We start from the raw sequence: 15,534 nt of genomic DNA, 5'->3' as shown, positions 1-15,534 counted from the left end.
CCTGGAGAAGAGGAGGCTGAGGGGAGACCTCATTGCTCTCTGCAACTCCCTGAAAGGAGGTTGTGGAGAGGAGGGAGCTGGGCTCTTCTCCCAAGGGACAGGGGACAGGACGAGAGGGAATGGCCTCAAGCTCCACCAGGGGAGGTTCAGGGTTGACTTCAGGTAAAAATTTTCACAGAAAGGGTCATTGGACGCTGTCCGAGGCTGCCCAGGGAGGGGGTTGAGTCCCCTTCCGTGCAGGTGTTTAAAAGCCAGGTGGACGAGGCGCTGAGGGACATGGTTCAGTGGTTGATGGGAGCGGTTGGACTCGATGATCCTCGGGTCCTTCCCAGCCTGGTGGTTCCGTGATGCCGTGACCGGGCAGGTTTTCTTTCCCCAGAGGGCGGGGAAGTCCTGGCAGGGGCTGCCCGGGGCAGTGGCGGGGGCAGACGAGGCGCTCAGGGACGGGGGTCTCGACGACCCCAAAGTCCTTTTCCAACCAAGCGATTCCGCGATTCCATGACACCCCATCCCCGGCGCCAGGGGAGGGATGAGCCCCGCGGGCTCCAGGCGGACTGAGGGCCGAGGGCGGCGGATCCTCCCGGCCGCCGGGGGGCGCGCGCGCCGCACAGACCGCTCCCGCCCACACCCGGCCGGAAGCAGAAGTGCCGCTGGGGGCCGGAAGCGGAAGTGCCGCTCGGTGGCGATGGCGGCGGCGGTGTCGGCGCTGGGTGCTCTCGGGACTCCTGATCCCGACGGCGGGGTGAGGTGGCGGGGGAGGCGGAGGAGCGGGAGCGGGGGTTCCCTCCTCCATCCCGGCGCCGGTGGCTGAGTGTGGATCGTTTCAGGGCTCCTCGGGCTCGGAGGACGAGGCGCGGCCCGGCACGGCGGCGGCGGCGCAGAAGCGGGAGGAGCGGCTGCGCAAGTTCCGCGAGCTCCACATGAAGCGGGTACGGGCCTGGGGCTGGGGCTGGGTCTGACACTGCTGCCGCCGGTGCGCGGGGAAGCAAAGCAGAAGGGGCAGCTGCTCAAATTCTGTGAGCCCCACGTGAAACGAGGTGGGGCTGGGGTCGGGTCCTGGTCTGGCCTTCGTCTGGGTCCTAATCCTGGTCCTGCCCTGGGTCCTGGTCCTGCCAGTGCTGCCATCAGTGTGTGGGGAAGCAAAGTGGGAGAGGCTCTGGGAGCTGCCAAGCCCAGCACTGTGGTCCCAAGACAGTTGTTCCTCCAGTTCACTGCTCCCATCCCTTCATTCCTTCCCTCGCTGGCACCTACAAGGAAGATTTTAGCCCCTCACCAAATTCAGCACTGCACATGGTGAGGTCGGTGAGCAGAGGCTTGGCTCTCAGCATAGTGATCCTTGGGGGTTCCAGGACTGAGTGTTTCTGTGGCTAATGAGCTGGTTTGTCCCTAGAATGAGGCTCGCAAGCTGAATCACCAAGAAGTGGTGGAAGAAGATAAAAGACTTAAGTTGCCAGCAAACTGGGAAGCCAAAAAAGCTCGGCTGGAGTGGGAGCTGAAGGTGGAGGAGAAGAAGAAGGTAACACTGTTCCAGCTGCCCATTCAGCTGCTGAGCTGTGGCCTGTGCGCTGGCAGTGAGGCTGAATCCCTTTCCTGGGATCTAGGAGCTGGTACAGACATTATCCCCTAAAAATCCATTTCCTAATTAGACTCCCAATTACCTAAATTACTGTCCTGCACTAGAGATTTACTGGACTGGTTGGGGTAGTTGTAGCGAAGTCTGATCCTTGGCCACTATCTTGCTGTGTTCATTGTGCTGTGTAAGGAATGTGCAGCGAGAGGAGAAGACTACGAGCGAGTTAAGCTGCTGGAGATCAGTGCTGAGGATGCGGAGAGATGGGAGAGGAAAAAGAAGAGGAAAAATCCAGATCTGGGTTTTTCAGGTAATGGCTTAAGGATGTAACTCTCCATGTTGGTAACACCTTTGTTAGTATTTTAGCTGCAAACGGAATAAATAAACCCTTTGCCTGTGGCTCTAATCCATCGTCTCCCACAGATTATGCGGCTGCCCAGCTGCGCCAGTACCAGCGGCTGACCCGGCAGATCAAACCCGACCTGGAGCAGTACGAGAAGCTGAAGGAGCAGTAGTGAGTTTGGGTTTCAGGCATCTGATCCTGCCTGGGCTATTTCTGCATTATTGGCAAACACTTAAGGCTTAAACTAATCCTTTCCGCACATGCATACTCTCATATACACTGTGGTATTAATTAGTCTTTTAATACCATTGTGGAAGGCGTGGACTCCCTGATAACCTACCCTGCGTCCAGGCGTAGAGGGAGGTTTGGTGACATCTGTTTCTTCCAGCTTGGCATTATGGAAGTTGAGGAAACACTTTGCTGATTAGATTGTATTTAAATGTGTGAACAGATGACACTTGCTTCCCAGAGCAGGTAGAGTTTTCAAGCAGCCTGGCGCAGTTTGAAAACAGACTGAACTGGCAGAGGAGAGCTCACCAGGTTTCCATTTGGAGGGGTTTAGAATTCTAGGGGGTTTCTGCATCTTCCGTAGGGATGCGTTAGTGTCTCAGAATTAGAGAGCTCGGTAGCATCAGCGCGTCCTCACTGACCCTCGGATGTGCAGTCATGGGAGGAGCCACCAAGGGTTACGTGAAGAACCAAACAGCAGCAGGGAAATCAGTGCAATTGCTACAGCTTAACTGCTGCCCTTCTGTTCCTCTCCTCCAGCGGTGAAGCACTTTATCCCACCTCCGACAGCCTTCTCCACGGAACTCACGTCCCATCGAAGGAGGGGGTCGATAGAATGGTGGCAGACCTTGAAAAACAGTAAGTAAATACTAGGATACAGATGATGCGCTGGAGCTTTGTGTGACCCCAGGGCTCACCCGCAGCCACCCCTGCTTGTCTTGCAGGATTGAAAAGCGCGAGAAGTACAGCCGGAGGCGCCCGTACAACGATGACGCCGACATCGACTACATCAACGAGAGGAACGCCAAGTTCAACAAGAAGGCAGAGAGGTTCTACGGGAAGTACACGGCTGAGATCAAACAGAACCTGGAGAGAGGAACAGCCGTCTGAGACGTCCTCCCCAGCAAAACGCAGGCCACAGCTCTGCCTCTGCAGCAAGGAGCTTTAAGGTTTATCAAATACTTTGTAGACTGCATTTATTTTCAAAATAAATACTATGTTTAATGCAATAGAAGTGATTTGCATAGCACCTTTAGCTGTACATAGCTTCCACACGCAGAACTACAAGCTCTTATGGTTCCAGTTTGAATAAAACTTCATTCTCTACAGGTTAAGGCTCTGAAAATCATATTCAGCAGGAGGTGAAGGAATGCTGGAGGAACGTGTGACCTTTTGCTGGGGGCCTCTTCAGGGAGTTTCAGTAGTTTTCCCGGGGCAGCAGCTGCCCAGAACAAGGGTCCCACAGTCCCAGCAGGGACTTCTCCCAAGGGACAGGACGAGAGGGAATGGCCTCAAGCTCCACCAGGGGAGGTTCAAGCTGGACATCAGGAAAAAATGTTTCACAGAAAGGGTCACTGGGCAGTGGCAGAGGCTGCCCAGGGAGGGGGTCGAGTCACCTTCCCTGGAGGGGTTTAAGGGACGGGTGGATGAGGTGCTGAGGGACATGGGTTAGTGATTGGTGGGAATGGTTGGACTCGATGCAACCTGGCAATGCTGGTTCTCCACCCCCCTGCAAGGAGTGGGGACACTGCCCAGTATCTGCTTGGCCTCCCCTCACCCACAAACCTTCATGCCTTCAGCAGCCTCACCTGGGCCATTTTAATAAAGCAACTTCCAGACTTGAGTTGTCAAATGCAGTTTATTTTACTTGGCCATTTGTTTTTACAAAAAGTGAGCTTAAGACATTTTTCCAAAGATGTGTTGCAGCCCAGTGGCTCACAGGGTGCTTTTCTTCCTTTGAATAGAGCTCCTATGTGGAGTTGCCTGTTCCCTCCTCAGCTGATCCTGGGACCCTTACTGCCTTACAAGCCCTCACACACTCTCGGAGCACCCTACATCAGAGAAACCCTGCATTAACTCTGGTTTTCAGCATCGATCAGAGGTGCAGTGCTCTCAATAGCTGCCATGGCAATGGCTGCACTCCCAGCACCAGCTTTCCCCCTGCAGACAGGTGCCTGGGGAAGCTGCTCCACAGGCCTGAATAGGGACCAGTCCAAGGAAAGGTCTGTGGGAATGATGCAGGAATCCCCTTCTGCTCTGCTTTGTGAAGACAGCGGGTAGGTGAAAGCTAAACCCAGAAAAACCACTTACAGCACAGGGCTCATCACCACACACAAGTCTCAGACTTGACACAGAGAAGCCAGTGCAAAACTAAAGTTTATTTACTTCAACAGTTACACAATGTAAATCAAATGTTCAAAATAACAGCTACCAATCTATTGTTTAGAAAAAGTTACCCACCTTGGTGTGCTAGTCCATTAAAGCAATACAAAATATTTACAACCTGTACACAAGATTCCCATCTTCTGGATCACTGTGCTCTACACCTGAAAGAGAAACCTAAGACTCCACATTTAAGATTTCAAAATAAATACTCAGTATTAACAAGTCTTCAATCTCATCAGAACATCTCAGATCTCACTACTGAAATGTGTAATGCTGCAGCCAGAGAAACATGCTAGCGTGCCCGGAACGCCGTACTGCGCGGTGAGAAGTTTAAAAATGTTTTCTTCTCCTCCTTTTTGACAGGAACCCACTGCCCATAGGGGCTTCCCTTCCTGTCATCGTCCCTCACCGGAGAAACTGCCGGTTCTTTTACAATCTGGGTCACCGGCTTCTGCAGGACTGGTTTGGCCATTGTGTTCTGAAAAGAGAAACTGCTGTCAGAAAAGCCAGACCAAGGAGCACACCCAGAGCTGCCAACTGCAAGAAGTTCCTCTGTGCCATAAACACGTGTGTTTTTTCTGGCTCAGAGACCCAATGCCTCTCAGGTGTCAAATCCATACACTTGACAGATAAGGGATTTGGGGAAGCTGCTTTTCCCTTATTTCTGCATTACTAAAATATACCCAACACCTCACTTGTAGGAAGTTCCGCTGTACAGAAGTGCTAGCACACACTTCAGAGTTTGCAGTAGAGAACAAGACAATCCCTCAACATGATTGCTGAAAGTAAAGCTCTACTTTCAGCTGCTGGGGGGTGTTTGCAGTGCTCTGCTAAGTGTGACCCAAGTCCTCCAGAAGAATCACTATAAAACCATTCAATTCCATTTGCTACCATTATTAAGGTCTTTAGTTTCGCAACCAATACTGGGAAAAACCTAACACAGGAGCCATGAATTTGTGGCTGTCCCATGCCTGAAACTTTTCAGGGTTAGGCAAGATGGGGCTTGGAGCCCCCTGATGCAGTGGGAGGTGTCCCTGCCCATGGCAGGAGGGTGGAACTGAAAGGGCCTAAAGGTCCCTTCCAACACAAACCACTCTTGGTTCTACGAATGACTGGAACTCCATCTTGGGAAAGCACACTTACATTAGGACTGAAAGAAATGCTTCTCTGTATGGTTGCTCTCTCCATTCCGTTCTTGGTCGTGTCTTCTGCTGGTCTTCCGGGTTGCTAGAGAAGAGCACACAATAGCTTCAGTAGGTGACACGTTACTCCATTGGAGTTAAGGCAGTTACTACAGAGTATGAACTTTCTGCTCAAGTTGTTTCAGATAGTTACAACAGAAGTAGCTGTAAGCTACAAATTATGCAAACGGATCAATGTTGAAGTCAATTTGAAAAGCATTCAGTGTTTTTGCCAATGCCATTGTGTCAATTCACAGGCGACTTGATATCCACACCCCAGTTAGATTTAAACAGGATTCAAACGATGCAAGCATGGACTGCCACACAATGAAGTGTAGTGGTAAAGTAAATTGCATTCAGTTCTGCACGTCCATCCTGTGGAGCTTTGGATAATGACAATAAACTTATCTGCTAGTGATGCTGGCCTCTTCTTCTGTACTCTCTCAACATCTGGAATATATTGCATATATTATGAAAGGGATGCCTGGACCATTTGCCTAAAACCCCTATTAAAGTTACTTCCATTTGAAATAGCAGCATCTGATCAACACAATAGTCATTGCAGCTTTGCATTTATCACAAATCAGGTTAACACACCATAACAGAGTTGAACTACAAGTCAAATTCAGTTTAAGTTGCTTAACTTTCTCCCTCCCTTCAATTCACAGCAGCTACAGCCCACAAGTCCCTTAATTACCAACAGATTTTCTTCATCATGTCTGGAACCATAGTCATGATTTCTATAAGACAGAAATAGAGTTTGTAAAATGCATTGTGTGCTTGGGTATGGAATTTCTGGGAAACAAGCTCATCGCATTAGAAAAGCTTTTAACAGTTAAAAAGAGGGAAAAATCAACCTTTAAAAAAAGCCCACATTATCCACTAGGTTTGGGAAGGAGATACCTCCATCTAGGTCAGAAGCATCTACTACTCTAAGGAACAGGCAAGAAGAATAAACTACATCCACCTCTCCTTCCCAGCCTACTGCTACAGGAAAGCCTGCAGGGACTTAGTGGATCAACCACCTCTTAGGAGCCCGCAGTGCACTCAACTTCACACAAAACCTCAGCAGTTTCTACAGCAATTCTGAGCATTCTGGCAAAACTGAATTTTGGGTTCAAGGGTTCGAATTCCTAATTGCCAACTGCAGAGTCAAGAACTAATACATCCATGCAGACCAATTTTCAGAAGTGTTTACCTTTTCTCTGAGAATACTCCAGTCCATACTTACCTCAGCTGACTCCCCAGGATCTTTGTGCTCTTGTTTTTCATTTTTTGTTTCTTTGGAAGGAGTAAGGATCTTCAGGCTCGCTGGCAAGACTATGTTGTCTGTTCCCAGAGCTTTGGCAGCATTAGCTTTCGCAATTTCCAGGAGTTCCCTCTTCTCTACAAGATGGGGGGGATAAAAAAAAAAAGTGTAATTGACATACATCCACTCATATAAGCCTAAAAACTGCAATTTTGCATCTATTTGCACTTAAGTGCGATTTAGTTTCAGTTGAAATGCAAATAATTTTTCTCAGTACATTTTTAAAACTGTGCAGTTTTCTTCTACACTACAATTATCAGTTATGCTCTATAAAGTAAATGAAAAGATGAGAATCTGACCTGTTGAAATAAACTTAACTTGTGTGATTTGAGGCTCTCACGCAATTTAAGTATTAAAAAAACCATACCTTTCTCACTCAAATGGAGAGGTGATCGACTCCGAGACCTTGTTCGTGACCTGCTTCTCCAGCTCCTGTAAGCCTCAGGATATACTGTTCGCCCAAATCCATAATACCTCCGGCCTCTTGAACGTGATCTGCTTCTCGAGTAGGATCTTCTATAGTACGATCTTCCACGAGACCAGGACCTGCTGCGAGACCTGTACCTTGGAGGAGAGCGGTGGTACCTCCGATAGTGCCTGGCATGGTACCTCCCCCGGTACCTCATGTAGCCACGTGATCTTGACCGGCTTCTGGAATATGAGCGTGAGTATCTTCTGTACCTCCGGGAACTGTTTCTTCTAGGCCGTGACCTTGAGCGGGATCTGGACCGGCTCCAACTCCTGGAGGAAGCTGAGGAGGAGCTACTTGAGCTGGACAGTGAGCTGCAAGAGGATCGGCTGGATGACCTTGTTGACGACCTATCGCAGCTTCTCTTGGATCTCAAAGACGATTCTCTCTTCTTTGGCGAGCTAAGCGTTAAGTCATCCATGAAGCCTGTCATGTCTTCCGTTTTCCTAACCACTGTTTTCTCCACGCAAGTAGTTTCAGGAGCTGGTTCCGTTTTTGTTGCTGGTCTGTAATACCCAGTCTCTGTTCCTGTTGGGGGTGGGGAAGAGGAAGATCACTATTTCTATGCAAGAACTCATCTCTACAGCAATAACAACTACCGTGACACATAGGTTAAAGTCCCAGGAAAATTGAACACACCAACAAAACTCATCCTGTTTATCAGCATGTTTTGCCCATGATAGTTCAAAGTTTCATCATTTCCTTTTCCTCAGGCAGCCTTCTGTACGGAATAAAAATAGGCTTTGGTTTAAACCATGAGTAATTCTGTGTCCAATTCTGGAGATACACTTTTTTGCGTGTATTTAAAATTAAGGATCTGTGTTTGCTCGATAAGCCCTGTGAAAAGGACACCAGTTAACAAATTTTTTTATTCCTCTAAACAGAATTTTCAAGGTAATCTATCTTCAACTTATTCTAAATGTAGTCTGCTGTATCCACAACGCAAAATAACCACGTGCCTTAGAGATCAGCATGAAGCCAATACTTCACTTCTTTATTAGAGTTTAACTCTAACAGGGAAAACAAAGTACCTTCGAGATACCAATAGTGACTTCAAGATCTTGACTTTTTCATAATAAAAAATGTGCACGGAAGTCCACACATCCCAGAACTAAGTTGCTATTAATAGTGTTCTGTGTAATTAGGGAAAAACACAGCTAATGATTCACTGGCTACGATTTAGAGGATGCAAGGCTCAGGCTGCCTATTAATAATCAAGATGGCTGCCCCTCCACTGGCGGCCATTTTGTCGACAAACGCTGCTGCGTTCCAGGGCGGAACCGACTGCCAGCACGTCACCACTTACAGCCTAAAGAACCTTGCTTTATCACGACATTTCTACTCAATGCTCCTTGCAAACCCCACTAACCACATCACAGATCGCCTTGGGTTGGAAGGGACCTTAAAGATCATCCAGTTCCAACCCCACTTGCTAGATAAACCTTAAACCTCACTAACTCAATCAAGGATACCGATCAAGTGAAGCAGTCTGCCAGCAGCCCCCGCCTCTTTGCTCCTTAGAGCTGACGTTTCACCACTTTGACACTGTTAGTAGCAGCAAATAAACTCTCTAAGACTCATTTTGGAGTTTTAGAAAGCAAACTCCCTTTAATCAGGCCTGGGTAACCTAAGGGAGTGATCCCCAACAACCGTGCACAGCAAGACGAGCTGGGACAGAAGAGATTTCTCATTTACATACGCATATATAAGCTTTCCCAGAAACCTTATAGGTAACTCTACTACTTTTCAAAGAGTAATTTTAACGGTATTAGCTTCACAACAGCCGAACTTCTTGCTAATTCAGAGCTTTAGAGCCAGCTGTGTCTGACCTTGCGTTTGAGATAAGGAAAGACTGCAAACAGAAGGCATTACATAAGAGACCTCTCTTCAGCACAAAACATAACTTCACCTCTAATTCCCATCCCAACCCCGCTGCTCCCGCCCCTCGGGGGCTCTCAGAGCCGCCCCGGTTCAAAGGATGAGGGAATCGCGGCGGACGCTACACTCACCACTGGGAGCGTCCGGACCCCCCCGGTGCTGGTTCCCCTGAGCTGCCAGAGCGCTCCTGTAAGGAAAACAAACGCGATTAACGCGTGTGAGCGGCACCTTCTCCCCATCCAACGCGTGCGAGTGGCTCTCCGCCACCACTCACCGGCCCCAGCCAGCCGGGATCCCCCCGCACGGATCTTGCTCCACCGGGGACGCCTGAGGAGACAGCCCCGCTTCGTGAGTCACCCCCATAGCGACGGGAGAGGCGCCTCTCAACCGGGAAAGGGAGCAGCCGCGATGAGCCGGGCAGCACAGCAACCGCCCGCCCCGCCGCCCAGCGCCGACTGAGAGCGCGGGGGAACCTTCCAGAACCTTCACCCCGCCGCTTACGTAACCGCTCCCACTGCGCATGCGCGCGCGCGCCCCGCCCCCACTGCGCATGCGCGACTCCCTCCCCCCCCGCAGTTATACCGCCCCAAGCGGTGCTCATTACGCATGCGCAAATGCCGTAGTTCGACAGCCCCGGCCGCCCCTACTGCGCATGCGTAGTTCTGCACCACCCGCCCCCTTGCGCATGCGCATCTCTTCGCACGGCCCTCAGTGCGCATGTGCGGCTCCCCCCCCCCCCCCACCTCGGCGCGCCGTTCCCACGCCCCAGGCCGTACCTAGCGCGCCTGCGCGCGCCTCCCACGTGACTCGGGCCGCGGCCGAGACCGTCGTTCCGCACGCTGAGGTGAGCGGAGCCGCGGCGGGAGCGCCGGGACTGGGCCTCAGCGCTCCCCGGGACCCTTGGGAGGTGCCGTTCCCCCACTTCCCCGTCGGGAGGGCCCGTTCTGAGGGCTGGGTGCGCCGGCCGGTGCGGCCTTTGCTTCAGCTTCGGGGCCGTCACCTCATCTCCCAAGGGACAGGGGACAGGACGAGAGGGAATGGCCTCAAGCTCCACCAGGGGAGGGTCAGGCTGGACGTCAGGAAAAAATTTTTCACAGAAAGGGTCATTGGGCAGTGGCAGAGGCTGCCCAGGGAGGGGGTTGAGTCCCCTTCCCTGGAGGGGTTTAAGGGATGGGTGGATGAGGTGCTGAGGGACATGGGTTAGTGATTGATGGGAATGGTTGGACTCGGTGATCCAGTGGGTCCTTTCCAACCTGGTGATTCTGTGATTTTTGGAGCTGTTGCTTCAGCTGCGGGGCTGTGGCTGCTCCAGCGGTGTCCCCAGGGGGTGGCTCCGGGCTCTGGCACATACTGCGTTTCCTCTCGGACAGCAATTCTCGTTTTCCTTCCCCAGATCTACAGAGCGGTGCGAAATGTCAGGGCTTCTTGAGAGCATGAGGTGCTCTGAGTGCGTGGACTGGGGAGAGAAGCGGAACACAATCGCGTCTGTGGCTGCAGGAGTGTTGGTAGGTGCAGCTTCTCAGACCCTGCTGTCAGTGAGCTAAAAGTTGTCAAGCCCGTTGGAAGTAAAAGGAAGAATAGGGTTGAATTGTCCTTGTTTGTAGCAGCAGAGCTAAGGACAAATCTGTTCTGGGCGCTTGCACCGTTGTTCCACAGCTTCTGCCTGTGCAATAACTATCAGAGTGGGTAAATCTCTGGCTTTGGGTTTACCCTCAGATCCAAACTCAATAGCAAAACCAGTTCTGCTACCGCTTCACTGGCTACGAGACTGTAAGAATGCTCTTAATGTTATTCTTTTCTAGACCAATCATATCTACTATTAAAAAGCTATTTTCTATATTTTAAGCTAATGTGCTTTTTTTTTTTTCTTTTGTAAGTTCTTTACAGGTTGGTGGATAATCATCGATGCAGCTGTCAAATACCCTCAAGCGGAAGAGTTCAACCACTCGTACCATGCCTGTGGGGTTATAGCCACTGTTGCGTTCCTAATGTAAGTGCAGTTTCTTGGTCAGAGCTACACACTCCTAGAACTCGTGCAGTTAACAAAAATCACATTGTCTTTAAATGGAAGAGTAAATAAGAACAACAAATTAAGTTGCTGTCGCAGCATTTCTAGTATCTGTCTTGTATTTCTTGATACTTAGGGCAGGAAACCATTCTTTTAAGAATTAAGTGTATTATAGAGGTCTAAGCGTTATTAGTCTTTAGAGAGATGCTTTTTAATTTTTAGTCTTGTTCCCTTTTTATAAAAATATACCAAAAAATGCTATAAATACGTCATCCTTTTTACATAGGTTTCTGAGAAGTTTCTCCTGTTGTTTTGTAAACATCTGCTTCTCGCTTTCCCTATGTTTACCCCATTTCATCCTGTCTTGCTGGTACAGGATCAACGCGGTGTCTAATGGACAAGTGCGGGGTGACAGTTACAGTGAAGGCTGCCTGGGACAAACAGGTACAGTAGCCTAGGCTGTTGTGTAGTCACAGATCCGTGAAGCTGTTAAGTCTTGGAATCATAGAATAGTTTGGGTTGGAAGGGACCTCAAAGCCCATCCAGTCCCACCCCCTGCCATGGGCAGGGACACCTCCCACTGGATCAGGGGCTCCAAGCCCCATCCAACCTGGCCTTGAACCCCTCCAGGGATGGGGCAGCCACCCCTGCTCTGGGCAACCTGGGCCAGGGCCTCCCCATCCTCACAGCAAAATATTTCATCCTAAGATCTCACCTCCCCTCTTTCAGCTTAAAACCATTCCCCCTCATCCTGTCCCTGCCCTCCCTGATCAAGAGCCCCTCCCCAGCTTTCCCACAGGCAGAGTTGTAAGAGCTGTTCCAGTGTGCCTGGTGAAGATGCTTTGAGACAGAACTGTGGAGAAAGCCGCAAGCGTCTGTCCTTGGACACAGGCACAAACCATCCCTTCATCTTTTTTCAAGGTGCTCGGATTTGGCTGTTCATTGGTTTTATGATGGCTTTTGGATCTCTGATTGCTTCCATGTGGATCCTATTTGGAGGCTATGTTGTTAAAGGTAAGAGTTTAAAGTATTTTAAGTGGCTGTTGGGTTTTAGAGCTGATCTTTAGATAGCTTCCCAGCAGTCCCAGGTTTAACATTTCGGTTTCCTCCACACTGCTGTTCCGCACTATCCACTGTTGTTGGGGTGAATTTTATCTACTTACAAGTCACAGAGCTTGCAAGTTGCCTCATTAAACTCGGGTCCTGGGCACCTGGGAACGGTGCTGATATAATTAAGCTGCTGCAGCTATGTGGGATCAATTCCAGGGGTGAACATTTCTCTCAGGATAAAAATGACTGATTCTGTGCAAATTGTTCCCAAAGCCTATGTGCTAAATTGGTAAAAGGAAAGAAATTAGTTCAAATTGCCTATTTAAATTCATACCTGAACGTGTACCAACTGTAATTCTTTGTGAAGACCAGTCTGGAGAAAGACAGGGAAACTGCAGTGTGGTGTTTTCAAAAGGCAGTACAGTCACTGAAGTTAATGTACAGCTGCTGCTTGTACCCAGAGCTGGAGTGAATTCCACACCGGCCAGGGTGTGCTGGTGGATCTGCTTAATTTACCTCCTCATCAGCTTTCACCTCACTCAGTTCTTAGGGGATTTTTAGGGAGACCTGGCTGCGTTAGTCACATCACAGTGCTGCTAATGTGCTTGTATATTCTATACGAGTATATCTGTGTATATATACTTCCATACACACATTCCAAACAGGATGTGTATCCCATGTGGTAATTACAGCCTTTGAGATGCATATTTGGGCTAGAGAACAGGAAAGGCTGCTTTTACTTGGAAAGCCGAATGACTTTGAGGGGCAGGAAAACAATTGCCACGCTTGTGTGGTGTGTCACACACTGCTGAGCCATGGAGACTGGATGGGAGAGTCTTATTAGAGAGAATCCTACTCTGTAAGGGATCTTGCTGTGAAACTCGGCTCCTTACCACCATTTCCCAGCACACAGACTCCAGCTGTTTGCATTTCAATGAAACTGGTTATCTTTGCTAAAATCATGCAATTTAGTCTTTCTGAAGTGTCGGGGATGGGATATTGTTGAAAATGGCTTTTAAAAAAATTGATGGAGATGTTTTTCTTTTGTTAGAAAAACCAGTTGTGTACCCAGGAATAGCTGTATTTTTCCAGAATGCATTCATCTTTTTTGGGTAAGACCTTCTTTGTTCACTTTGCATCTGATTTGGTTTTAATGATAAAACCTGAAGCTTGCTGTACTGTTTTTCCTTACGCCCTGTTTTCTAACTAAACATGGGTGAATGAATGCTGCTACAGGCAGATGATCTCTGGGATCTGTCTGCATGGGGTTCATTGCAGGACCAGGAATTGCAGAGGAGGATCGGGTTTGTGACCACCTGAGGAACCTGAACGTAAATAACTTTATGGGACCTGATGAGATGCATCCCAGAGTCCTGAGAGAATTGGCCAATGTGGTTGTCAAGCCACTCTCCATGATATTTGAAAAGTTACAGCAATCAGGAGAAGTCCCTGGTGACTGGAAGAAGGGTAAATTGTGCCCATTTTTAGAAAGGGTCAAAAAGACAATCCTGGGAACAACCAATCTGTCAGCCTCACCTCTGTGCCTGGGAAGATCATGGAACAGACCCTCCCAGAGGCTCATGGAGGACGGGGAGCTGTTTACGAAGGCTTGTAGTGATGGGACAAGGGGGAATGGCTATAAACTGGAGAGGGGCAGATTGAGACTAGACATTAGGAAGAATTTCCTCACTATGAGAGTGGTGAGACACTGGAACAGGTTGCCCAGGGAAGCTGTGGCTGCCCCATCCCTGGAGGGGTTCAAGGCCAGGTTGGATGGAGCTTGGAGCCCCTGATCCAGTGGGAGGTGTCCCTGCCCATGGCAGGGGTTTGGAACTGCATGATCTTTAAGGTCGCTTCCAACCTAAACTATTCTATGATTCACAAAGACTTCAGCTTGCTTCCTGGAATCATGTATTTAAAATATTTTGTGTCTGATCTGCTCCATTAGGTACTCATGTCCCTTTGTTCTGTTTTAAACAGAGGACTGGTCTTCAAATTTGGTCGCACAGAAGATTTGTGGCAATGAACACGCCTGTGGAAGTGCATTGGCCATGCTCGTTTTTTAACTGCACACCCTCAAAGTTTTGTAAAACCATTTTGTAAACAGTGACCTTCAATTGTGTCTAAAGATGAACCGAGGAAAAGTCAAATCATGGCACTAACAACTCTGGTCCTGTTGGGTTTCATTTTTTTACTCTTGTACGTCCGTTTAAATGTTGTCATGGTTTTGACAAATGTAAACTTGCTACCAGTAACCACGAAGTCACTTTTATGGTAATGATGTTTGCTACAAGTAAATGGCATAGTAGAAAATGGATATATTCACCCTGCTGTTTCTATGATGTTATTTACAAGCCAAGGCTTACTAAAAATGCTTTAAACCAACTTTTTAACATATATTTATTAAATATTTCCTATATCTGAACAATGTAACCATTTTTTTCAATTTTATAACTTACTGGTGTGTGGCTTTTCTTGCATAATATAGAACAGTGCTGCTTTGGGATTCTCCCCCCTCCATGGATATTTAGTTTATCCTATGACAAAAACAAGGAAATCTGGTGAGTAGCAGCTTCCTCTTGCTGGGGATGACATTGTAGAGGCACAAGTATTGGTTGTGTCGTGGCTCTAGGAGGAAGTTGCTCATCCCCAAGGCTTGCTGCCAACTGTTTTCTAACCACTGTAAGAGAAAGGAAGAGTTCTCTCTTCGGCAGAGCCCTGCTCCCACTGGGAGCAGCCACTGCTGGGGAGGATTTGGATCCTGTCTCTGCCCCTTCAGTACACTCACTAGGGTAGTCGCTCAAAAAATCAAGGATAAAAATAAATGTGGGGAAAAGAGGGGGATAAAATACTATTCCTTAAAGCACTCCTCCTAGAAGGCAACTGTCTGTGTTGCAGAAGTTGTGTTTGTTGGTTGCTGGAAAGTTAAGAACCTGAGTTGAGCCTGGATGATGCTAACCCAGACATCAGTGTGTTTACTGTGAGGTGATACGAATCTCGGGGTGCAGCCAGGCTGTGGCACTAGCGGAAGCTGCGGGCAGCTGAAAAACTCAGCAGATGACCAGTTGGTTTGTGACCTGGAAATAAAAACTGGCCCTTCCTCCACAAGTCATCTGGCATTGCTTGGGACCTGCCTCACGCTGCTTTAACTGTAGTGATCTGCTTTGCTTAATCCCCAATGAATGAATTGAAGTCAGCGTGTGTTGCTGTAGCACGTGTCAAAAAACTCACACCTTGTCTTCAGTGTTGCATTTTCCCTTATTACTTCATTTTTTAGCAAGTGTGCTGAATAAATAAAAAGAACTGCATTTTGACCTTTTTTATTACGTAAG

At 48.7% G+C, this 15,534-nt stretch overlaps 3 protein-coding genes across 4 annotated transcripts in view; 2 read left to right on the top strand and 1 right to left on the bottom strand.

Moving 5' to 3' along the window:
* The window catches only part of TMEM50A (transmembrane protein 50A), a 92,895-nt gene extending 77,374 nt beyond the window's left edge, over positions 1-15,521 (top strand). Inside the window, exons 1-7 of one of the 2 annotated variants that reach the window (XM_069875293.1) lie at positions 9,926-9,988; positions 10,538-10,649; positions 11,022-11,134; positions 11,529-11,596; positions 12,074-12,166; positions 13,254-13,314; positions 14,183-15,521. In XM_069875293.1, the coding sequence (XP_069731394.1) occupies positions 10,557-10,649; positions 11,022-11,134; positions 11,529-11,596; positions 12,074-12,166; positions 13,254-13,314; positions 14,183-14,228 (474 nt within the window). In that variant the 5' untranslated portion in view covers positions 9,926-9,988; positions 10,538-10,556 and the 3' untranslated portion in view covers positions 14,229-15,521. Of the gene's footprint in view, positions 1-9,925; positions 9,989-10,537; positions 10,650-11,021; positions 11,135-11,528; positions 11,597-12,073; positions 12,167-13,253; positions 13,315-14,182 lie in introns of those variants that run through there. The other variant, XM_069875294.1, reaches the window with a different exon arrangement.
* Positions 661-3,250, top strand: SYF2 (SYF2 pre-mRNA splicing factor). The gene is made up of 7 exons (XM_069875276.1): positions 661-742; positions 828-929; positions 1,391-1,516; positions 1,763-1,880; positions 1,994-2,084; positions 2,682-2,780; positions 2,867-3,250. The coding sequence occupies exons 1-7, from the start codon at positions 686-688 to the stop codon at positions 3,030-3,032; spliced, it is 759 nt and encodes a 252-aa protein (XP_069731377.1). The 5' UTR covers positions 661-685; the 3' UTR covers positions 3,033-3,250.
* Positions 4,281-9,544, bottom strand: RSRP1 (arginine and serine rich protein 1). The gene is made up of 6 exons (XM_069875261.1): positions 9,419-9,544; positions 9,276-9,331; positions 7,165-7,794; positions 6,720-6,874; positions 5,451-5,534; positions 4,281-4,785 (listed from the first exon to the last, which is right to left on the bottom strand). Exons 1-6 carry the CDS (start codon positions 9,505-9,507, stop codon positions 4,600-4,602), a joined length of 1,200 nt encoding a protein of 399 aa, XP_069731362.1. The 5' UTR covers positions 9,508-9,544; the 3' UTR covers positions 4,281-4,599.
* Positions 15,522-15,534: the final 13 nt, after the last annotated feature.

This window comes from Phaenicophaeus curvirostris, chromosome 23 (assembly GCF_032191515.1).
Source record: "Phaenicophaeus curvirostris isolate KB17595 chromosome 23, BPBGC_Pcur_1.0, whole genome shotgun sequence".
Taxonomy (NCBI): domain Eukaryota; kingdom Metazoa; phylum Chordata; class Aves; order Cuculiformes; family Cuculidae; genus Phaenicophaeus; species Phaenicophaeus curvirostris.
Note: the sequence above shows the minus strand (reverse complement) of the source record. Positions and strands in the feature narration are given on the sequence as shown.